At 38.7% G+C, this 25233-nt stretch overlaps 1 protein-coding gene across 1 annotated transcript; it reads left to right on the top strand.

Moving 5' to 3' along the window:
• Nucleotides 1–22093: 22093 nt before the first annotated feature.
• Nucleotides 22094–24029, top strand: LOC109203903 (claudin-4-like). Its single transcript, XM_019363947.2, has one exon. It carries the CDS (start codon nt 22235–22237, stop codon nt 22823–22825), a length of 591 nt encoding a protein of 196 aa, XP_019219492.1. The 5' UTR covers nt 22094–22234; the 3' UTR covers nt 22826–24029.
• Nucleotides 24030–25233: the final 1204 nt, after the last annotated feature.

Below are 25233 nucleotides of genomic sequence, written 5' to 3'. Positions count from 1 at the left end.
CTATGCAAATAAGGCCTTACTTATCTATATTTGTAAAACATAAACTTAGTTTGCTGGAAACAAGACATATGTTGTATGACATTTTAACTTTAGTTTGTCCTTTAAATGAGTAGAATAAGAATATCTAAAATCTGATTAAAATTATTTATCCTGTTTACTATAAAAATGTGGACACTGTTTTCCTTTTTTTCTGTGATCTTTGCAAAATCAAAATATTCAAAACCGCTATAAAACATGACTGTATGGCCAGTGGTCTGAGCCTGATCATTGACTCCTTTTTCTTTATTAAACTGGTTCAATATTGATGATTGTGTTATTCATTTCCATTCTGAATATTTTACTGCAGAATTTGCTTGAATTAGAATAAAAACAAAAAGATTAAATTCAGTTTTATTTATGTACAGCTAAATCACAGCAATCACCATAAGATGATTTATATTCTAACAATCAGACAACTGTGGGAAGGAAAACTCCCTTTTAGCAGGAAGAAACTTCCAGCAGAACCAGGCTCAGGGAGGTGCAGCCATCTGCTGCAACCGGTTTGGGTCAAGGTTTCAAGATCTGCGAGACGCAGATCATTTGGAGCAGAAACAGGATCCAAATGCAGATGTTTGGAGGCAGGAGGGAGTTGGCTCAAGGAGGGGCGGCCATCTGCTGCAACTTGTTGGGGTGAGAGAGGGAAGACAGAATTATTAAGGCTGATTGTCAAAACAGTACAAAAATAGGAAAACAAAACTGAAACAAGCAACTAAACAGGAAACCTAAACTTGGTAAAACACCAGAAACCTGGACTATTAGGAATTTGCAGACACAGGGGCAGGAGAACAAACGTTCTGTTAAAGGTCCGAGGAAAATAGACAATATATTCACTGAAGGGTCATTAGGGAAGTGGAAACACACGGGGGGGGAGGTGTAGCCTCATGTTATAGTCTAAGTGGCTATTGCACTTTTCTGTGCCATAAGTACTGTACACCTGTGGTGGTCCTGATCATCTTGGTACTAGGACTTTGAAACAGCAGACACAGAAAGCAAAAGGAATTGCTCACCCCACATCTAGTTAGCAAACTCCACTTTTCATACAGCGTGTTGGATGTCTGTGTATATGCTCTCCAATGATCTGTGAACTGCTGCTGAATATTTCATTCTAGACGGTTGGATCCAATTTTATTTTGACTGACTGCCTTAAAAATGTTTGTTTCTATAAATAAACAACTGAAATTAGATTTACTATTTCAGCAGCACTGAAAGTCGATTTCCTAAGTTAAGAGCTAGCTATCGAGTAAGTTCTTCTTCTTCAAGACAAGCAGACCTGTGGTCTGACAATGTCTAACAGTGAACTGTGAAATTAGATTCTTAAATAAAACAAATAATCCATGTCAATTGGTCAGGGATGCACAAAATCGCATGCCGGGGGGCAAATTCCAAGCTCTAATTGAAAATATTCCTCAGACCCTCCTGACTGAAAACATTTTGGTCTGTCTTCAGACTCTGACTTTGCCAGCATCCATACAAGGAAGTTGATACATAAATCTATTATTTCCAAGAACTTAAAGCACAATGTAGTTAGGTTTGACCACAAAATTGATTCTGGAAAAGACATACAGGCAACCACACATGTTGTATAAACTGCACATATTTGTAATGATCCCTGGGTGCTCTCAGTCTGCATGCATTTTGCATTTTCCTTAGGAAAAATACTAACCCAAAGATTCTCTAATTTAGTAAGTTTTTGACTTATTTCTTCTTAAAGGTGACCATTTTTATGGGGTTGCTAACTCCAGCTCCGTGTGTTCAGTCATGAATTCTCTCTGCAGCTACAGTCCTCCACTCATAACAATGCTCTGCATTAATAAAAACTTTCAGTAAAAAAAACATAAAATAAATATCAGTGATGAATGAAGGGAATAAACAAGTAATTTAGCCAATACTTGACTGATTTATCACCTCAGTGATGCCTGACAGTAACAATAAAACTTGCATCAAAAAAGATGGCTTTTTATCAATACTCATTTCCTTCTTAAACTACTTTTTCTCCATGTTTCACACCAGCATGAGAAAACATTGCCAAACTGACAAAGAATTAGGCCAAAGAAACCCACAAGACACTAAAACACTAAAAATGAAACCGACATATGGGTCTAACATTTAAAATAAAGGAAGGAAATAGACAGAGGGACCAAAACCACACTCATATAGCGAGACAGAGGGGAATTCAGGGGGCAAACAAAAGAAGTAAACTCTTAGTCAAACATAAATGTAAAGATTACAATAAAAATTCAAGAAGTAATATTTAACAGCACAAACAAGGAAAAAAAAATAAAAATCAAAGGAATAATAAAAATGAACACCTGTTCTGAGCGTGTGCTAAAAGGTTTGATTTCATGTTGCACTTGTGGTGGCTGGTTTGTAGGGTTGTTTCTGCGAAGTATACATGTTGCTGCAGTGAAACTGGAGCAAAGAGGACCACAGGTGGTTCTTATTCACACACATTTGTGCACATTGCATGCAGAGGCCCCTGATCTCACGAATCAGATTCCTTTTTATTCAGTTTGAGCTTTTCTTCAGAAAGATCACAAAGTTATAAATACTCAGCATGGCCTCGTAAGATCTGACGTTACAAGATCAATTGGCCCAAAGATGATTGCTTGTCTGATGATCATGCAGCAAAACGAAATCCCATAGAAAGTTAGGTTTATACATCAAGCAGTCTATTGGAAATAAGAAAAAGGTTTTATGAAAGTTTTCACCTTAAGTTTGTTCTTTGAATAAGTAGATTAACAAAGTATAAAATCAGTTTCAAATGGAAAGAAATATTTGTATGTTTGATTGTGTAACTTGCATCTTAATCCATTTTGTTGTATCCTACACCATTATAACCATTTTTAAAAATGTTTTTTTAATCTTCTTTATTCTATTTTGTGGAGGCAGATTTTAGGTTTTTTGAATATAAACATATTTTTGCATGTGACTGTATGAAAGTTAAATTTATGTCAAATGAAAAGGAATGTTTTTGATCATGTAAAATAATGTGCAATGTGACAATTTATGTCGTTCAACACATCTGTTGTGTCAAACAGTAACTACCAAAATGATTTAGTTTAGACTGGAGAAATTTCAAAAGTTGTTGAATAATTTTGTCATTAAATTTTTAATTACAAATAATACTGAATAATGTTTATGGGCAATACTTTGTCTCTGGTGTAATGAATGTAATTAAGTTTATGGAAAATTTAGATCAATCTTTGTTTGTATTTTGATGAATTACCACCCCTTCTTAAAAAATAAAATAAAAAAATAAGAATAACAATAAATTCGCACAATTTTTTTTTTTCTTTTTGCTTATGGTTTTTTTTTTTCCCCTCTTCGCCCACGGTCTTTCCGAGGTTGCGGGCTGGCTGAAAAATAAACGTGACGTGGGTGTTTGAAACCACACATAGGTGTTCAGAGAGTGGACGGTAACTCCACTTTCTGAACACAGACAGTTTCCAAACACCTGTACTTCTTAAGCTCGATGTTTTTCATTTAGAGGCTATCATCATTAAAGCCGCTGTCAACAATGTTCTTCCGTTCACTGAGAAGCCGTTTCAGCAAGCCTTTTGCTTCCCCCCCCCTCTTTGAGACGACAAGGTCGTTTACTCCATTTACGCACAACTGAAGGAAAACATAAGGATTTATTTAATACATTTCAATATATTTATCAGTACATTTCAGAATAAATGTAAATATATGTGTGAAAATAAGGAAAAAAAATTTCTTTGCTTTCTAAAAAATATATTATAAATAGTAACAAAAAACCCAACATGTGAACTTGGTGTGAAGATCTATTCACATTTGATCTGAATTCAAATAAACCATTTGCATATATTCTTATATAAGATAAATACTAGTAACTGACACAAGCATGAGACTGCAACACTACGCTTTAACAGCAGCTTTTTGAAGGAATACTCTTGACTTTCACCAGTGCAAACCATACTCGTCTTAAAGATTCAGAAGCTAAAACAATGCACTTCAGACAAAAAAAGGAAATGCTTCCATCTTTTGCTTTATTTGCCTTCAGATCTTTGATTTGCAAAAATAAAATAAATGTTAAAAGCACAGTGAAACCTTGGTTTAACTTAGCAAGTTGATATCCAACTTTGTGTGACTGCTTATTCTGATTGCCAATGTTAGGGAACGTGGACCTGCATAATTGAAAGTTACCCTGGATATGCTGAACTCAATTTTTGCTTTAAACTACAAAGTGAGTTTACAGTAAAACTTGCCGTGGTGATGTAACCTCTTAAGAAGTGAACCACCTTCCTAGTAAATTCAAGGTAACTCCAAAGTTAGCCCCAAAGACAAAATCTTACTTCGTAGTACACGCCTAGTCTGGGTTTTCTTTTCTTTTCTTTCTTTGTCTCTGCACTAGCTCCACTTCCCTTAAGCAGGGCTCTAGACTAACTTTTTGCCACGTTTGGGTGCGCCTAACTTTTGTGCTGGTGCACCTAATTTTTCAACCGCATCGATTAACCGCAGTTTTACATATGCACTTTTAAGGGGGGAAAATTGCTGTCCATACAGACAATATTAATTTGTAAATGATTAACTAACAATCTTTTCAACACAAAGTTCTTTATTTGTAGCACAGTTCTACAAGAAAGTTACTGAAAAACTGCTTATACTTAAAGTGCTTTGGCACTCTTTGGCAATATTGTAGGCAATGTTAAACTTAATCATCACATCGGCCTCCTCTGACAACCTGTTTGGTGCTGCCTGCCACTGAAAAGCAGTGGGGAGAGGGGACACTTGGGCAGTGCATTTATCACGGCATATAATGTGTTTTCTGGATATATTGTGCTTTTTCAGCATTCAAAGATTGATGGCTCCGTGTCAGAGCACTGGCTATGAATTTCAGACATTAACGAAAAATTTATCAATAGTTCTTTTCATCTTTTCTTATTACCCACAGCTACATCCACTTCTGTCGGGCCTAGGCTCCTCATTAGGGCTGGGTATCATCACTGATTTCTACAATCCATTCGATTCCGATTCACGGGTCCCGATTCAATTCAATATTATAATTCTGATCATTTATCACAGGGGGCCAAACAAGATAAACATTTATTGAACACACTAAATCAATGTTTTTTTAAACATAAATATGAATAAAAACAGACAGGAATATTATTCCAGATTAAATAAACTTAAAAAAAAATAAACTTTAACTTTAAATATTTTGCTCTTCATAAAAATATATCCTGTCAAAATTATGCAAGTCAGAAATATGAACATGCTGCCAAAAACCCCAGAAAAAATAAATGAAAGCATACACAAGGTTGGAGCTGCATGTAGACGGAGCTGGGGCATTGCTTCAGGAATGGAACTAATAAACTGTGCGGGCCATTCAGTGTCGTACTTTCCCTTGAGTGTATCATTACACTGCAGCTCCATCTGAATCTGCACAGGTGCAGTTCAGCAACTGACTTGCTGACTTGGTTCAACATTACTTGGCAACAGGGAAAGTGAGGCAGGTTGCACTGGTGCATTTGTGACAGCTTCACCGCATCATACATGCCATGTCCATGAACTGACAGATTTCCTTTTTTTTTTTAGCTAATTTTTAGCTCAGATAAAAATTAACGGTTTGCATTACGGTGATCATTACATGCTCCATTTTTAGGACTTTACCACACAGCCTTTCCTGGTGTATGATGCAGTATGCTGTTAACTCACTGGTACAGTTCTCCTCCTGCATCTTTACTCGCATCCTGCTGACTCGTCCGCTTTTTTCACCGCACAACACCGGCGCTCCATCTGTTGTAAGTCCAACAAGTTTGTCCCAGGGCAGTTTCGTGTTGGTTACACTTTGACGTTGTCCCGTGCATCGATTTAATGTCCAATATTTCCTCTCCACTGATGAAGATGGCCAGCTGTGCAATGGCCATCATGTCTATACTTTAATCCACAGCAAGAGAGTATGCAATAAAGTATTTGCTTTTTTCACACAACTGTGTTCTTAAATCAGTGGCCATCTCACAAACCCGATCAGCAATCGTATTTCTCCTCACGCTCACATTTGCCAAAATCTGCGTTTTGTCTGGACACAAGACTTCGCACACCTTCATCATGCAGCTCTTCAGAGTGCTACCGGGCTGATTTGGCTATCTCCTCTGCTACAATAAAACTTGCTTTCACAACAGCTTCACTTTGTGATTTTGCTCTGGTGAAAAACGTCTGCTGAAATGTCAGATTCTTCTTTAGCTCTTCTACTTTCTGTAGTTTCTGCATTTAGGTTTTTCAGCTTATCCTGACGTTTTGTCTCGTAGTGCCATCTTAAATTAAATTCCTTAATTACAGCCACATTAACTCCACTAATAAGAGACACAGGTTTACCAGCAATGTCTGTAAACATATATTCAGTCACCCACTGGCACTGAAAGGCTCTGCTTTCAGAATCAACTTTTCTCTCCACCATTGTGAGCGGCTAGCTTCGCAATAACATAAGTTTGACTTGATTGACGCAGGAATGTTCCCAGTTAGCCTAGCGTTCAGCAAGGAGTCTGCAGCGCTGCATTATGGGATCTGTAGATTGTACAGGGTCGGCCATTTATATGGATACACCGTAATAAAATGGGAATGGTTGGTGATATTAAAGTCCTGTTTGTGGCACATTAGTATATGTGAGGGGGCAAACTCTCAAGATGGGTGGTGACCATGGTGGCCATTTAGAAGTCGGCCATCTCGGATACAACTTGTTTTTTTCAATAGGAAGAGGGCCATGGACACATCAAACTTATTGGTAATGTCACAAGAAAAACAATGGTGTGCTTGGTTTCAACGCAACTTTATTCTTTCATGAGTTATTAACAAGTTTCTCTTTGACATGTCAATGGCTGTGAACAAAGTAACTGAATAAAACAAAAACATGAGGGAGATTTTCCTGGCCTGTCTTTTTATAGCAGATAACCTTAAAAATATTCTGCAACTTTGCATAATTTTAAAAAAGTTAAAATTTCTTCAGTATATTCTTGTTACTAAAAACCAGCAGCCGACAGCACAGGGTAGGGATGGGTATTGATAAGATTTTCACGATTCCGATTCCATTTTTGATTCTGTTTAACGATTCGATTCTTTATCAATTCTTTTTTTTTTTTTTTTAAAAGAGAACACTAAGGTTGATTAGCTTAGAACTTTGTTTTATATGTTCTCTTTGAACAAGATAGAAATTTAAGAGTAACATGGCCTTACAAACCCAACAGTGGGATCTTAAGAGATCCACAGCCTATGGCTCTTCAATGGGGTGTCACGGGGTCCCCAGGGGGAAAAAAAAAAAAAAAAAAAAAATTGTAAATGTACAATAATAAAATAAATATTCTTCTGTAGCATTAACAAAGTATAACATAAATTATTCTGTAGCAATTACACAAGAATATCCAGTAATGTCCCTACCTACAATTAAACACATTCACTTACTGAAAATTGGGGGCATCTGCTGTGGTAAATGGGTGCAAGCCTTTGACCACAAACTTAGTGACTGATCGGTGACATTCGACTATCCTGGCCTGAAAGGAGACGCTAACGGTAGACTGCAGCAAGAACTGCTGGCCAGACTATCTCTCTCAACATGGTCACCTAAATGCAGCGCACAGTAATGGCAGGTTTTGTAATAAGGCAGATCGCGCTAACATAAAATGCACCGTTAGCTGATTATTTACCTGCCGCATTAACGGGAGAGGACATGCAAACGTTACTGCTGCTGCTGGGTTGAGATTCACGAGTCCGGAGCGGAATTAAAAACACGACATTCATTTAAGGTTATCGCGTGTTTTGTGAGCAAATGCTTTTGCATATTCGTAGTGTTTCCTCCCTTAAATGAAATATCTACTTTGCAAGTTGCCCTGTTGTCATCTGTTCTCGTAAAGTATAACCAAACTTTTGAGCGTTTGAGCCGCTTAGGCGCCCTGCCAGGTAAATGACGCTCCGCAACGTGGCGACGTCTTTCGGGGCGACTGGAATCGATAAGAGAATAGTTTGCAAAAATGGCAAACAATTCCAAGGAATTGAAACAGTGGGAACCGGTTCTTAACAAGAATGCACGGCCAATCAGAGAGGTCCCACCCCTGACTATCTGATTGGTTTAGACCATGACAGGGGCATAATGGCTGTATCCCAATTCAGGGTCTGCATGTCACTACCCGATCCGTACCAGTTATGTATTTGAATGACACGGTTAGCGCCCAGTTAGCTCCTAGCATTTCTCAACAGCTCTGCCTCCTTTTCGACTGCCCGGGACATTTAAACAATGGATAATCCGTATACAAACAAATTCATGCTTTTCTCCTCAACAGAGAGTGTCCCCCGATTGAACAACAACGCAAAATAAGAAGAATGGCGCCTAATTACAGACTTAATACTGACTTAGTAATGTGTCACGTGAAGATTCATCAGCCAGATTAAGTGTTTACTGACAATTGACAGTGATAGCAGACATCACCACTATTCCAACAATCCTCTCCACACAGACAAGCATAAACACACTCGACTATCACTAAATCAAATTTAACACGCATTTGTAATGACGCTAATTCAGTTTACAATAGGGTTCATTCGCTCGGTCAGCAGGTGGCGGTATCCTCGTACACTGGGGAGTAAACTGCCATTAAACGAAACAGAGGAATAAGAAAACATCTGCACATGTGCGGTACGGATCGGGTAGACCCGATTTGTACGGTCTGACTTTGCACATGTGCAGTAAGGATCGGGGAGTCCTGATCCGTAACTCTTTTTATTTTTCGTTTTTGTCTACATTATATTGAAATGTTTCATTATTGCAAACATTTTAAGAGATACTTATTATTCTTACATCTTAACAGATACTCTGACCTGTAACTATCGTAAAATGTTTCGACCGGAAGTAGACACCTTTCGCACATGCGTGGTACCGATCGGGTTTCCGGTACGGATTGGGTAGTGACACTGCAGCCTTTCCCCCCCCCCTTTTCTTTTTTTGAATACACTTTATTGACAAAGCACAAAATGCAAACACAATGTCAGGGGGTTTCGTATAAAAACACAAAAACAAAAAACAAACCAAAATAGACAGTCTAATAAAGAATCACATGATATTGAACAGGGAACATAAGTTTATGGTTTTGACAGCTTTTAGATTTTGAGAATGTTGTATGGTTTTAACATATTGTTTGGTTTCATTTAAAAAGCACTGAAAGGATGGTTTTGCGCTAGAAAATTTCGACTTATGTATATGAAATTTAGCCAATAATATCAATAAATTGATCAAATAAAATTCGTTTGCCCTGTGCATGGGGTACTTAAAGTAACCAAACAATATTTTCTCGTAACAAAGAGAGAACTCAGAAAAGATAAAGGAAACAACACACACACACACAAAAAAAAAAAACCACAACACAAAATTCTTGCCAGAAAAGATTCATGTATAAGCATGACCAAAATAAATGAGAAATATCTTCCTTCACACAATTACAAAATGTACAGTTAACATCAATGTCCTTTTTATAACGTACAAGAAAAGATCTGGTTGGGTAAAAACGATGAATAACTTTAAAAGATATTTCCTTTACTTTGTTATTTAATAGAAATTTTGACGGTAAGGTCCAAATCTTCTCCCATTCCAGGTCCTGGTATAAGTTATTCCAGTAGGCGACAGCCGTTGGGACACAAGTTCTGTCTTTTTGAAACAGAGTTCGTATTTCACGGTTGTTTTTCCTCTTTATAGAGGGGAAACACACCTGACTGACATAGGTAACAGCAGGATCCAGTGGTAAAGGGGTCAAATCATAAACAACAGGATTTCTAAACAACATTAAGACCCCAGCAGGGATAGCATCAAACACTATGGCATATTCCTTTGGTGGTACAGGAAGACCATATGTATTCAAAAATTCTGAGTAAGAGAGTAAACCTCCAACAGGATTTATAAGTTGTGCAACACGATGAATCCCATTATCAAACCAGTTACTTAAAAACACAGACTTATGTTTGTATAAAATGTCTCTATTGTTCCAAATATAGTATCTATGTGGAGAAAAGTTGTGTTTATAAATCAATGACCAGGAAAGAAGCATTTGTTTATGAAAGTTGGATAGTTTTAAAGGGATTTTATCGATATTGTAATTACAAAACAAAAGACCACCAATTTTTGAGAAAATATAATTGGGAATAAAGTTCCAAATTGAGGTTGGGTTCCTGAAAAATTGTTTAATCCAGTTTATTTTAAACACATTGTTTAATGAGGAGAAGTCAAGAAAGTTTACTCCACCATGTTGGTATGAGTTGGATAAAACTGATCTTTTAATATAATGAATTCTATTCTTCCATATGAAATTATAAAGAAGTCTGTCAATATCTGCCAGGGTTTCTTTATTTACATCAAGAGACAAAGCAGCATAAGTTAGATGAGATAAACCCTCAGCTTTCGTGAGTAAAACTCTCCCTTTAATGGATAAATCCCGCTGCAGCCAAGCATTTAGCTTATGTTGTGTTTTGTCCAAAATTGGGGTGAAATTAAGGGAGCACCTGGTGGATTGATTTTTATTAATGACGATACCAAGGTAAGTGACAGACTCTTTCACAGGGATGCCAGTAATAGATAGAAACTGTACCAGTCTAAGGGCAAGCAGTTCACATTTGCCAATGTTTAGGTGGAGTCCTGAAGCTAAAGAAAAGGCATTAATTGTGTTAATAGCCATCAGCACCTGTGAAGCATTTTTTAAAAAGAGTGGTATCATCAGCAAGTTGACTAATGAATATTTCTTGATCCGCAATTGTTATACCTTCCAGAGGACTGCGTTTAATATAGTCAGAGAGGAGTTGAGCACAGATGAGAAATAAGTATGGGGAGATGGGGCAGCCTTGCCTGATACCGCGGTTCAAGTTAAACCTAGGTGATGTACCTGCTTGTAGTTTGATGGAGCAATTTACATTTTTGTACATTGTTTTAATTGCATTCTTTTTTTTTTTTTTTGTCTGTCCCATTTGGTTCTTAAGCCGTCAGAATTGTTGTCTGAAGACCAACAAGGATACCAAATGGATTTATTTTGCCAAATGGATCATCATGGCATTGCCGTATTGGTCCATTTGATCAAACTTTGTTGTTATTATTTATTTTATTTTCAGTTGTTACAGATGGGACAGACATGACTGGGGGATAGGAAAGGGAGAAAGAAAGAGAGGAAGGAAAAGAAAAACAGAAGGGAAAAGGGACAGTGAGAAAGGGCACTTATAAAGACAAAGAGAAAGAAAAAAAAAAAAATCTCCTGGATCACCTGTTGAGAGAAAAAGAAGAGAAGACAAGCAAAAAAAACCAAACAAAAACAAAGCAACATACTAAACACAACACCATCACGTTAATCTAGCTGAGTGTGAACAGCAGTAAATACTAAATATTGAAAGTTGTTGTGCAGCACGCAGGACAGACAGCGCACAATGTGCTTTGAAGTAGCAGCTAAGAAAGGTGTAGTTTATGTCTACGAACAGTGAACACCCGTGTGCACACCTGTGTGGATCAACGCGCTTGTATACAAAAGGTTTTCCCATGTAACGGTCTGCTAGAGGGTGTGGAGGCCCATAGCCCCGTCCCCCAGGGCATGAAGCAGGCATGGAGGAGATCCAGGCTCCAGACATCCAGAGGACCCAGAGTGCGAGAGCCCAAGGAGTACCACCGGAGGGGCATCCGTGCCACCTTCCTGGGAAGGGCTGAGGAGATCCCCAGACGAGGGGGTCACCCAGTAGCCACGGAGCAGAAGCCAGAGGGGGCTGCACCGGCGTGCCCGCCGGCTCTGCCGGCAGCCAGCTGTGCCAGAGTGAACCGAGTTGCATTCTGAAAATAAGGACCAAAGCCAAATTTGTCCAAAGCCTGAAAAATAAAACCATGTTCAATCGTATCAAACGCTTAGCAGAAATCTACGAATAAGATAAAGCCATCATCCCTACACAAATCTGCATAATCAGTTAGGTCAAAAACAAGTCTAATGTTGTTGGATATGTGTCTGTTAGCCATAAAGCCAGACTGAGTTTCATCAATAATATCATTCAAAACAGCTTTGAGTCTTTTGGCAAAGATCTGAGCTAGGATCTTATAATCATTATTAAGGAGGCAAATTGGCCTCCAATTGTCAATATAAGTGGGATCTTTCTTTGGATTAGGGTTAACAGACCTTGTGATAAAGTGGGGGGAAGAGACTGATTTACAAGACTTTCAATGTATACATTAAGAAGAAATGGAGCCAGTTGATCTGCAAAAGTAATGTAAAATTCAGAGGTTAAGCCATCAGTTCCTGGGGATTTATTAAGTTTAAGACGTCGAATAGCAGGTAGCACTTCACTAATAGATATCGGCCTATCACAGAAACTCATCTGATCTTCTTTAATCTTTCAGTCATTTTTACCCTCAATTTCGTTTCGCTACTCAGCTCTCACACAGTGGCTCAGCTATGCTCCAATCCCTCCATATTGTGGCCAATCACATGTGAGGATATAGGATAATATCATTGTGTGAAAAACAGAGAGGATGATGGACGCGACAGTCAAGTGGAGCGTGCGTCTGTCCTCTCAGTAAGTGAGTGAGACAGCGGTGAGGAGGGCTGTGCGAAAGCAAACATAAATATGCCTGACACCCGTAAATGAAGTAGCATCTGGCTGCAGTTTAAAGACTTTTGTCTCGGTCTTGGTCTCGTCTCGACTTGGTCTCGATACCCTCTCGTCTTGGTTTAGGTGGTCTTGACTACAAGTCTACCTTGTACCATTTGTGGCTGTTTCAATGAACATATAGGATAGAATAGAATAGCTTTTTATTGTCACTGTTACAAGAACAGTGAAAGGCAGTTTGGCATCTCTCCGTGTGTGGAGTACACAATAGCGCAAGTATTTACACAATAACAGACAAATTTACATTTACACAAGAAAGATATGTACAAGTTATACATACACCTGCAAACATACACGCACATACATACATATATGTATATATACGTATTTGCATCCGTACATGCATACACACACATATTTCCACATACACGCTTACATCTATATACATACATGCCATCTAACTAGCAGGTGCATATTTTTTCTGTATTAACTGACTGATTTAGGCATAACTGTCATGAACTGGCTGTGTAGCAGAGGGAGGAGAGGACCCACGGGAAATGAAACTTCAACTCAAAATGCAGCTTTATTCACTGTTAGGGAAAAGGTGATACAACAACAACCACCACCACCGGGGGAAAACACAGGTACACAACCATGAGGGAGAATGAGACATGGAATTAAGGGAGACGCAGACATAAATACACAAAGATAACGATGTGGGAGCATACAGGGAACACAGCTGACATGAGTTATCATAACGAGACAGAGCAGGACCAAACACAACATGACATACACTGATGGGAGACCAATAAAGTAAAACAGGATGTACACAATACACAGACTGGAGGGGAGAGAGAACGAGGAGCACAGACATGACGGGCTGGGTAAACATAGAATAAAACACAAGGAGGGGAAACAAGATACAGGGACTCAAACCAAACTCACCAGAATAACCTAGGAACCACAGAATACAAGTGAACTCAAAAAAATAATTCAGAATGATCAAAATAAGCAAAAAAACAAAAAAAAAACAAAACCCCAAAACAAACAAACAAACCAAAAAACAAAAAACAAAAAACAAAAAACCACCCCACACACTGGGTCAAAATGGCTCAGGATCTTGACAATAAAAACCATAGACTATTAAGCACCAAAAGGTCATGAAGGCTGGGACATAATCAGGTTTGTAAAAATCTATTACTCAGAGTCCTATAGAAAGCACAGGAGGTGAAATTGAATAATTGTGAAATTTTGTGATTTCACTGCTAAAGAAGCTTGACCCAGAGTCAGAAACAGCTAAAATTTTCAAAAAAAAAAAAAAAAAAAAAAAAAAAAAAAAAAAAAAAAAAGGCAAAGATGGTCAGTGTTATCAAGCAGATAGACCAAGACAGAGCAAATTCCATATCAAGCTAAACTTGAGATGGCTAAGACCTATCCAAAACTATAGTTATGACAGTTGTCATAGCAAAGAAAAAGTAAAAGTGATTCTGTAGTGATGTGACGTTCTGTATCGAGGCTTCAAAGCTTGTGTCGAGTAATGGAGGGGGTGTTTCCGCGATGCGCGTAACGAGGCTTGCTTCATTTATGGGAGGAGCTGAAAATGATGACGTCCGAAGCCCTGCTCCCCGGCTGTACCACGTGACTGGTTCAGGAAGTGGTTCAAACTTTGCCGCGAGCTATGACAGCGATATAAACCCATCAGACTTCATTCAAAATGTGGGTGTTTGATGGAGAGTTGCGGTTAGTGACAGTTTGGAGGTTTAGGCGAGTGAGGAGAGAAAGTCAGGAGAGAATGGAGACAGCTAAAAAGAGGAGGATGTCCTCCCCCGTGTGGGAACATTTTGATCTTATTCCTCCCAACAAGGTATGTAAATTTCTACAGAAGATGTATTTTCATAATACTGATGGTGCAATACAATTTATCTTAAGCTGTCTTTACTTTTGTACAAGGTGAACTGTTTGCTATGTGCCAGGGATATAACAACAACACCTCATCCATGCTTAGGCACTACAGAGCTTTGCATGAGAATAAGAGGAACACCGATTGTGGAGCAAGACCAGGTGAGCCATCAAATGCCATGATAATATAGCATGCCGTAATGTTATGATAATATTGTTATGATATAACAATATTATACAACTGTAATAAGTTACGTGTGTGATATTTATATTTGTGCTTTGTTTTTATTGTTTTTCCTCAGGAGAACTATCTCAAATAGATGAAGACCTGTTTAGCATGGTGATTGAGGACTCCCAGCCATTTAGCATTGTGGTGGACAAAAGATTTAAAAGATTTGTTAAATCATTAAATCCTAGCTATGTTCTCCCCACTAAAAAGGTCATAAAAGAAGTGAAAATTTAGTTTTTACAGAATAAAATGTGAACAGGCAGGACTGAGGCTCAAAGCCGCAGTGTGTAGCTGTCCATACCTCAACGTTACAAAAGCACAACCACTGTCTATACCCCAACCACACCTCACCTAACAGTAAATCAGTGGTTCCCAAACTTTTTTGCCAGGCCCCCTTTTTTTTTTTTTTTTTTTTTTTTGTTAAACAAGAAAAATGTTCGCCCCCCCCCCCTCGCACAAACACATCCTCCAAACACACACCCCCATATTTTGTTTACAAATTCCATTGCGGTTTATTTCACACCTCAAACATTTAGTAGACAATTAAGCAAATAAAAGTAAACGGCAATAAATTACAGGTAGTAATAAAATATACTACTAACTCGTTTACGCTACGTCCACAGCTACATGGGTATTTTTGAAAACGCAGCTGTTTCTATGCGTTTGGGCCTTTCGTCAACACGTAAACGGCGTTGCAATTCACCGAAAACGGAGATTTAAAACTCCTTTTTTGCCTTTATGTGTGGACGAGGAATACAGAGTTCGTCACGCAACGTCAAAGGTATGTGCCTCTTTACACGTCACGTTGTGCGCCACGTTATAGTTTACATGAGATGAATTGCAGATAGAGACAAAATACTTTTAATCTGACTATCTTCAGGTTTTACACGCTTGCATATACACACGTTACTTTCCCTCCATTTAGAAAGGCAGAGGCGTCATGGTGTAATTATTTTACATCCCAGTCAACACACATATGTGGGGCCCAAATAGGGAGCAGCAGGGCTAATATTTGGGGCCCACTTGGGAAACCCAACTGGGGTCCAGCTAATTTTGTCCTCAGTTTCCATGGTGGCCCCAAATGTGTTTGCCCACATAGGTTAATGACGGGCCCTGGATGGGCCCCAAATCACGCCCAGCCAAAAAACAAGTGTGGGACCCAGATGGGTAGGAGTGGGTCTGATAGTTGGGGCCCATTTGGGTTACCCACCTGGGACCCAGCTACTTTTGTCCGCAGTTTTCATGGTGGCCCCAAGTGTGTTTGCCCAGATGGGTTAATGATGGGCCCCGGATGGGTCCCAAATCAGGCCCAGCCAACAAACGATGTGAGGCCCAGATGGGTAGAAGAGGGTCTGATATTTGGGGCCCACCTGGGTTACCCACCTCGGACCCAGCTACTTTTGTCCTCAGTTTCCATGGTGGCCCCAAATGTGTTTGCCCAGATGGGTTAATGATGGGCCCCAAATCAGACCCAACCAAAAAACATGTGTGGGGCCCATATGCATAGATAAATTTCACTCCTACATGGAGTGAAATTTTTTTCCCACTCAAATGTAAAACCATTTATTTTATTTTATTAAGCGTCTTACAATTTGAAGTCACATCTGTTCTTTGTGTTTCACTTATAATATATTTTACATGTATATTTTGTTATTAATTAAATATACATATGCTGCCTCTGGCATAATTTATTATCAGTTATTTCATCTTAATTCATGTTTATACTTACACATGACTAATAATTATACTTAACTAAGGTCGTTAAACTCAGTTGCTTGTTCATGCAACTTCCCATATATTACCCATATGGTGCCCATAGAACATACCCCATCTGGGCTGGCTCAGGTGGGTCCTACATGGCTAACCTAGGTGGGTCCCAGATTGGATGCCCATTGTAAGCCCATCCCCACTTGGAACCCCCATAGCCCATGTGGGGCCCACATACTGGTGTTTACTGGGATATAGTTGTTTTTTTTTCCTGTGTAATAATATTCAATAATATTGCTATCAATTCATTTTTCAAAAAAATGCCTCTGTGCAAAATGGGTTCAAAACAAAAAAAAACAACAGCTGTGGGATACTGTTTGTCCGTGATTTGAACCGGGGGAACAAAGTACGGCAGGATCTGCCTGATATTATTTGTATCCCACTGTAACTTTACTGCATAAAGAGCTAACATGTCCAAAATGTCAGGAGTAGTTAGTTATTACAAGAAGTGTTTGTGAACTAAAAATCAAGAATGTGGGATACTGTTTGTCCGTGATTTGGAGAGCCCAGCGCGTGCTCCCGACGCAGGGAAACTAATTTTGCAGGGGAGACCTACCTCGGCACTTGTGCAAGTGAAGCCAAAGGGAAGATATGCTTCACCATATTTTCTAGTCTTTGGCTTGGAAGTTAGTTGGTTTGGAAACATATTTGGCGATGCTTCATCTCCTGCTTTGCGTATGTGTGGGAGCCCCGTCAAAAACCTGTCCATAATGCTAGCAGTGTCCAAGCGCTTTTTTTTTTTTTTTTTTTTTTTTTTTTTTTTTTGTCTTTCCATACCGCGCCCCCCTGCAATGGCTCTGCGCCCCCCCTAGGGCGCGGGCCCCACACTTTGGGAGCCTCTGCAGTAAATGATCATTTCCATTTTAAGCATTTCCAAATAATCATTTTCCATACTGCCAGTATAAATATACACAGTATACTGCCATCCAGTAGCGGTTTTAGATACGGGGGTGGAGGGCGGCATCACGGGCATCGGCAAAAAAAAAAAAAAAAAAAAAAAAAAAAAAAAAAAAAAATGCTCGTACTCATGCTGCCCCGACATCATGCCAGCGCATATTGGGAATGGCATAGGCACCGATCGGTTTTTTATCGCCCATCTGCTGGGAGTAAGGGCGCCCTCCGTTTGCGAGGTGCGCCTGCTGCTTGTGGCACAGGGAGGAGAGGGCGGGGCGGCGGGGGATTCTGTGGCTGGCTGGAGCAGCATCTAATTACTAACTCGCAAAATAAAAGCAAACCAACAAACACGAAAACACCAGACATCATGATACAGACTTATAATTTGCATCGATGTTTTTTCAAAATTCTATACGCGAAAAGTGAGTGCGAGAGCCCTCGGTGCGCCTGCTCGCTGCTGAAGTCAAAGTAAACTTTATTGTCATCTCCGCTACATACAGAGAGACGAGACGAAGAGGCTGCAGTTACAGCAGTGCAAGTAAACAAACAATAAATATTTAAGAGTAAAAAAAATAAATATACACTTTAGGACTCGGGGTAAAGGGATCAACAACAATTTAAAATTTATATTTTATATTTTGTTGATTTAAAGTCTCACACACAAGCCGTTTTTAAAGTTTAAAAAAAAAGAGAAAGAGGAGGAGTGTAGCGACTTCCACAGTCGCTAGAGGCCGGGGATTGAGCCTGCCTATTTGCCTGACGCGCTGTCAACTTTAGGCAATAATGCGAGAGGTGGAATTGCTTGCTTGTTCATTATAGTGCTTGAAAAGTTTACAGAGCAATGTGATCGGCTCGCGATACAAACTCTTAAAACATCACAGGCTCTAATGCAAGAAGGGGAAACTCGTTGGCTGCGGTCAACAAAAACTACGGCTACCCAGCCCTCCTCTCTGTCAAAATCAAACCAGTGAATGACAGACTGAAAACGCCCTCTTAATGTCGCCGCTAGCACCCACGTGACTCACGTTACACATCACCATAGCAACCAAACAAATGAAAACCCGGTGATCATTAAAATTCAATACATTTAATTATGGCTCCTATAAGGAGAAAGATACAGGTAAGCAGATGTGTCATTGGATAATGGCAGGTCATGTATCCTAAAACATTAAGAATCAGAATACTTTCTTAATCCCTTAGGAAATTATGTGGGTTACAGTTCCTCCAAGAAAAAACGGTAAAAATAGTAACAGTAAGAGACTAAACTCCAAACAATATATACAATTTGCATTTTGCATACAAGTTTGCATACAATGCATACTCTCTCTCTCTCTCTTCGTGTGTGTATGGGGGGGCGGGGGGGCGCAAGAGGGGGTGTTCGCCCAGGGCGCCAAACAGGCTAGGACCGCCACTGCTGCCATCACTACAATATACATGTTTTACACACTCCTTTTGTTGTTGACATTTACAGGCTGTGTGCAAAATGCCACACTCTTCAAATTCATGCCAACTAATATTTTTACATCCAGTAGATGTGCTACTAGAGCAAATGAAGCTTCAAGACGCTTTGCGCTGGGGTGAACCAATTGGATGAAAAGCTTCAGTGCTTCATGAAGCTTCATCTGCCCATCACTATTATTTTGAACCCATATGTTCACATAGGCAGCTGTTTGAAAACCCACAATAGTGGCAGACTCACCCTTTCAGCTGACTTGCTGGGAAAATAACAGGAAGTCTTGCAACGATCCAGCACTGAGGGGTGCTCAGCCACTCTGCTAAGACTGCTCCTGAGGTGAGGCTGATCAGCTGCAGGTGTGTGATTGCATTGCAGGTGCGGCAAGCCCCATGACAGGGACACCACTCTCTGGGCCCAGACTTGCAGAGAGACCAGAACACACACACACACAGGGAACATGAGGACACAACAAATAAACCAAGTAACCAGCGGGGACCGCCAGCCTCAAAACAGACCTGCAAAAGTACACAAGTCCATAACGCACACATAAACCATGGGTCCCCAGACCCAGGCCCATGACAGAAGTAATACATCCTGTTGATTGGAGAGGTGACCTAGTACCTGATTGTGTTTCTAAACCAGGGCTCGCTGGCTGGCGAGTGCACGACAGGTCAAACAATGTAAAGCATCTTACGATCAGAGAAGAAAAAGCACAAATCTTAAATCAACACAAATATTTCTTAAATGTTTGCTATGGAAAAAAAAAAAACCCTTTAAAAACATGAATATTTACACAAATTTTAAATAAACATGAACACTTCAACACAAGTCCAACTGGGACTTGTTGCAAGTATCTTCTACTACTATGAGTCTAGAAATGATGTGATGTGATTTTTTGTTGTGCGTTATTCTGCTAATTTGATAGCCTTCATCCAACTCTTCTGCTATGCTAAGCCTGCCAAAAAGGTGCAGCCTCATGCTAATGTCCAAATGGCTATTTCACTTTTCTGTGTCTTTAGTCCTGACCACCTGTGGTGGTCCTAAGTGTTTTGGTAAGAGGACTTTGAAACAGCAGACTCAGAAAGCAAAAGAAGGAATTCCTCACATCACATCTAGTTAGCAAACTCCACTTTTCATACAGCGTGTTGGAGAAGGTCTGTGTATATGCTCTCCAATAATCTTTGGACTGCTGCTGAATATTTAATTCTAGATGGTTGGATCTCTTTAACTCTTTTTTTTTTGGACTTACTGCCTAAAAAATTGATGTTTCTATAAATGAACAAGTGAATTTAATTTTACTGTTTCAGCAGCACTGAAAGTCCCTTTCCTAAGTTAAGAGTTAGCTAATGAGTGAGTTCTTCAAGACAAGCATACCTTTGGTCTGACAATGTCGAACAGTGAAATCAGATTCTTAAATAAGACAGGCAATCCGTGTCAATTGGTCAGGGATGCACAAAATTGCATGCGGGGGGCAAATTCCAAGCTCCAATTGAAAATATTCCTCAGAGTCTTGTGACTGAAAACATTTTGGTCTGTCTGTAGACTCCGATTTCGCCAGCGTCCATACAAGGAAGTCGATACATAAATCTATCATTTCCAAGAACCTAATGCACAATGTAATGAAGTTTGACTACAAAATGGATTCTGGAAAACACATGCAGGAAACCAAACATGTTGCATTGTTGTACAAACTTTACTTATTTGTAATGTAAGTTGTATTTTTATAATTATTATTATTATTATTATTTGTAATGTCGATATGCCAAATTCTACTAACTGGAAAGTTGGTGGTTTGATCCCTGGCTGCTCTCAGTCTGCATGCATTTTCCATTTTTCTTGTGAAAGATACTAACTCAAAGTTTCTCTAATTTCATAACATTTCGACTTATTTCTTCTTAAAGGTGACCACTTTTATGGGGTTGCTAACTTTAGCTCAGCGTGTTGATTCATGAATTGTTTTCGCTGCTGCAGTCCTCCGCTCATAACAATGCTCTGCATTAATAAAAGCTTTTAGTTAAAAATCAGTGATGAATGAAGGGAATAAACAAGTAATTTAGCCAATACTTGACTGAATTATCACCTCAGTGAAGTCTGACAGTAACATTAATATAAAACTTGCATCAAAACAGATGGCTTTTCAACAATACTCATTTTTTCTTAACCCTTTTCCCCCCACGTTTCACATCAGCATGTGAAAACATTGACAGCCTGACAAAGACTCAGGTCTTTGTAAGTTACATGTAGGTCTAACGTTTAAAAGGAAGGAATCAAACAGAAAGAGGAACCAAAACCACACACGTAGAGAGGGGCACAGAGGGGCACAGAGGGGAATTCAGGAGGCAAACGAAAGAAGAAAACTCTTAGTAAAACATAAACATAAAGATTACAATTAACATACAACAGTAAATATATTTAACAGCACAAACAAGGAGAAATAAAATAAAATAAATTAAAAAGATTAATGATTGTTCTGAGCATTTCATGTTGCACTTGTGGTAGCTGGTTTGTATGGTTGTTTCTGCGAAATATACATGTTGCCACAGTGAAACTGGAGCAAAGAGGACCACAGGTGGTTCTTATTCACACACATTTGCACACATTACATGCAAAAGCTCCTAATCTCACAAATCAAATTCCTTTTAATTCAGTTTGACCTTTTTTCAGAAAGACCAACAAATCATAACTAGTCAGCACAGTCACAGTAAGATCTTATGTTACAAAATCCACTGGCCCACAGATGATTGCTTGTCTGACGATCATGCAGCAAAGTGAAATCCCATGAAAAATGTAGCCCAGGTGCACCAATACACTCAGAAAGTTACATTGGTGTACTTGGATTACATTTTCTATGGGCTTTGAGCAAGGCTAGGCTGCACTTTTTGCTTAGGAATCAAAATCAGCATCTAGGCAGGGAACTTTTGGCCACTCTCCATGAAACACACTTTATTGTTCAAAACTTTTTTTCAACAAGTTGACCTACAACCATCAATAAAGTCACTCTGAAAGTCATAAGTTCTTCCTGGAAACTCTATATTACTATCTGCTTTGAATAAATCTCACACATTTCAGTGATAATGAACAAACTTTCTTTATTTGCACTGAATTAACTTACTTAGTGACTAGTTTTTCATGAAGTTCTAAATATTAAAAAGTTAACAATACAACTATAATTGTAATGAAGATGTAGCATTTTTCACAATTCATATTTAGTATGAGCCAAGCAAATACTACTTGCATTTTTACAGGTACAGAGGAAACCACAGTCAAATTCCGAGTACTAAAACCAATTGATAACCACTTCCTTCTCAGCTCTTCAGATAAATTAGTGAACCTCCTTTGAACACATCATCTTTGGTCCTTGGAGAGAGTCACAGAGCTTCATTATGGTGGCTTGCGAAAGACCACTTCTAGGCCTGGCTTTGGCCTGCATTGGCTTACTGGGGAGCATCATTAGCTGTGCTCTCCCTACATGGAGAATCATGACAGCCTTCAAAGATTACGAAATGCTCTTATCCATTGTGGAGGGTTTATGGAAGAGATGTGCGATCTTACCAACAGGTGAAATGCAGTGCATGGGGTACGAGTATATACCGTTACCTGAAGACATGAAGGCTGCCAGAGCACTTATCATCATTGCCATTATCATTGAGGTTCTTGGGATCCTGCTTGGTGTGGCTGGGAGAAATTTTATGAACTTTGTGCCAGACGAAAGGCAAAGGAGCAAAATGGCTCTGACTTCTGGAATTGCCTTCCTCATTGCAGGCTTCTTTTTTCTCATACCAGTCAGCTGGACCACCAACACCATCAATGATCATTTTCATCCTACCCAGTCTCCTTATGGTCCTGATCATGGGGTACTTAAAAAGATGGATTTGGGAGCCGCGCTCTACATTGGCTGGTTCACCACCGTCCTTCTGTTCCTGGGAGGAGGCCTCGTCTGCAGCTCCTTTTTCCGCAGAAGTGGAACTGAGTAAAATATTACTTCAACTCTGTGTAAGCAAGGCCTTACTTATCGCTTTTTAAATAAGGCCTACTTTTATACATCGAGCAGTTTTTTGGGAATAAGAAAAAGGATTTATGAAAGTTTTCACCTCAAGTTTGTCATTTGAATGAGTAGATTAACAAAGTATAAAATCAGATTCAAATAGAAAGAAATATTTACATTTACAGTTTGATTGTGTAACTTGATTCTGAATGTATTTTGAGGTATCCTACACCATTTCCTATTTTTTTTTTCATTTATTGTTTTTGTTATTTACTCTGTTATGTGGAGACAGACTTTACTTTTTATTTTGGTAAACTGCTATGATTTCTGACTATGTATCGACTGGTTTAAGTCTATGTTTTTTTATCTTTCATTACCATCTCTTTATTAAATTGACTCAAAATTGATGATCATGGAATTGTTTTTACATATAAATATATTTGATTGATTGTTTACAAGTAAAATTGATCTCAAATGAAAATTAATATTTCTGAGCATGTAAAATAATCTTTTGCATCTCTTTTTGTTGTCCTCCTTTGTTTGTTTGTTTTTGTTTTGTTTTTGTTAAACCGGCTCAATAGGGCATAGCTTTAAGCGGGTACACATGCCAGCGGCCAGCCGGGTTTGAGTCCCCTCGCAGCCCTTTGCCGCATGTCTTCCCCTCTCTCTGCCCCTGCTTTCCTGTCCTCTTTACACTGTGCCCATTGAATAAAAAGTTGAAAAAGGCCTAAAAGAAATATTACAGAAAACGGACAATAACATATTATGAATGACTTTATAAAAGATTTCATTTGAGAGTTTCACATTTTAGAATAAAATGACAAGATGATTTTAAAAAGTGTTAACAAAGACCACACTGCCAAACTTGACTCGGTGTGTTTTTAAGTTTACAAATGATACATTAAAAAAGACAACTAAGTTTTTAGGTTTTTAAGTTGTGGAAGACAAGTCAGAGTTGACAAAGTGTCAATTTCTGTACTTAAACACATCTGTTGTGTCAAACAGTAACTAACAAAAGCATTTAGTTTAGACTGGAGAAATTTCAAAAGTTTTTTTGTTGAATGTTGTCATAAAGTTTTTAATTACAAATAATACTGAATTATGTTTGTGGGCAATACTTCGTCTCTGGTGTAATAAATGCTATTAAGCTTATTGAAAATGAAGATTAGTGTTTGTTTGGGTTTTTTTTTTTTCATAAATTACCACTCCTGACTTATTAAAAAGAATAAATAAACTTGTTGCACGTTTGTTTTCTGGCTTTTTTTGTTTTGTTTTCTGTTTGTTTGTTTTATGTTTTTCCTTCCTTCCTTTGTTAATCACTCCACACAACTCTCTCAACACAGCGAGTTTCGAAGTACCTGTACTTCTTAAACTCGACGCTTAGTCCAGTCGGCGCGATTAGGTTTAGACTTCAAACACAAAGTCTAAACCTAATCGAGCATCCCATCTTTAATTTTAAGAGGTGTATTTTATTTAGAGGCTATCATCATTAAAGCCGATGTCAACAATGTTCTTCAGTTCACCGAGATTCCTTTTCCGCAGGCTTTTTTGCGTTTTTTTTTTCTTTGAGACAGTTGTTTACTTCCATTTTACAGAAAACTGAAAGAAAATCTAGGAATTTATGCACATTTAATACATTTTAATATGTTTATCAGTATATTTAAGAATAAATCTGAATATATGTGTGAAAATGTAAGGAAAAACAATCACGTGTGCTTGTAATGGTGTTAAGATATATTCACATTTCTCTAATTCAGATCAAATATATTTGCATTACTCTTTATATTGTAAGATAAAAACACTACACTAGTAACTGACACAAGCACTGCAACACTACACTTTTATGCTAACAAGAGCTTGTTGAAGGAATACTCCTGACTTTCACCTGCGCTCGTTTTAAAGATTCAGAAGCTAAAACGATGCGCTTCAGACCTAAAAGGAATAGAAATGCCTCCGTCTTTTGCTTCATTTGCCTTCAGGTCTCTGGTTTTACAAATAAAATAATCTTAAAAGCACAGTGACACCCCAAAGACAAAATCATACTTGGTAGTACACGCCTAGTGTGTCAGGGGTTTCTTTTCTTTCTTTGCCTCTCTGCACTACCTCCATTTCCTATAACTGCCAGTTGGTGTTGCTGTTCTTGATCTTTTCTGATGGTCTGTCCACAGGAGGACTCTTCCTGCCTTAGAAGAACTTAATGCTCCATTTCTGAATGGAGTAATTAGATCTGGTATAAAGTTAAGTAGTGATCGGCAAATGAAGATCCTGAAGCAACTGACTCTTGTACAAAAACTGAATTACTCAAAGCTTTTCAACACGGTTCTCTTTACTTTGCTGACATCTGGCGGCCGAAAATATTAAGAGCAGCTTGAATCTACAACTTGAAATGAACTACCT

Source organism: Oreochromis niloticus, linkage group LG10 (assembly GCF_001858045.2).
Source record: "Oreochromis niloticus isolate F11D_XX linkage group LG10, O_niloticus_UMD_NMBU, whole genome shotgun sequence".
Taxonomy (NCBI): domain Eukaryota; kingdom Metazoa; phylum Chordata; class Actinopteri; order Cichliformes; family Cichlidae; genus Oreochromis; species Oreochromis niloticus.
Note: the sequence above shows the minus strand (reverse complement) of the source record. Positions and strands in the feature narration are given on the sequence as shown.

Excerpts from the sequence above, each read along its gene's own strand:
- LOC109203903 (XM_019363947.2), top strand. The coding sequence starts at position 22,235 with ATGGTGGCTTGCGAAAGACCACTTCTAGGCCTGGCTTTGGCCTGCATT.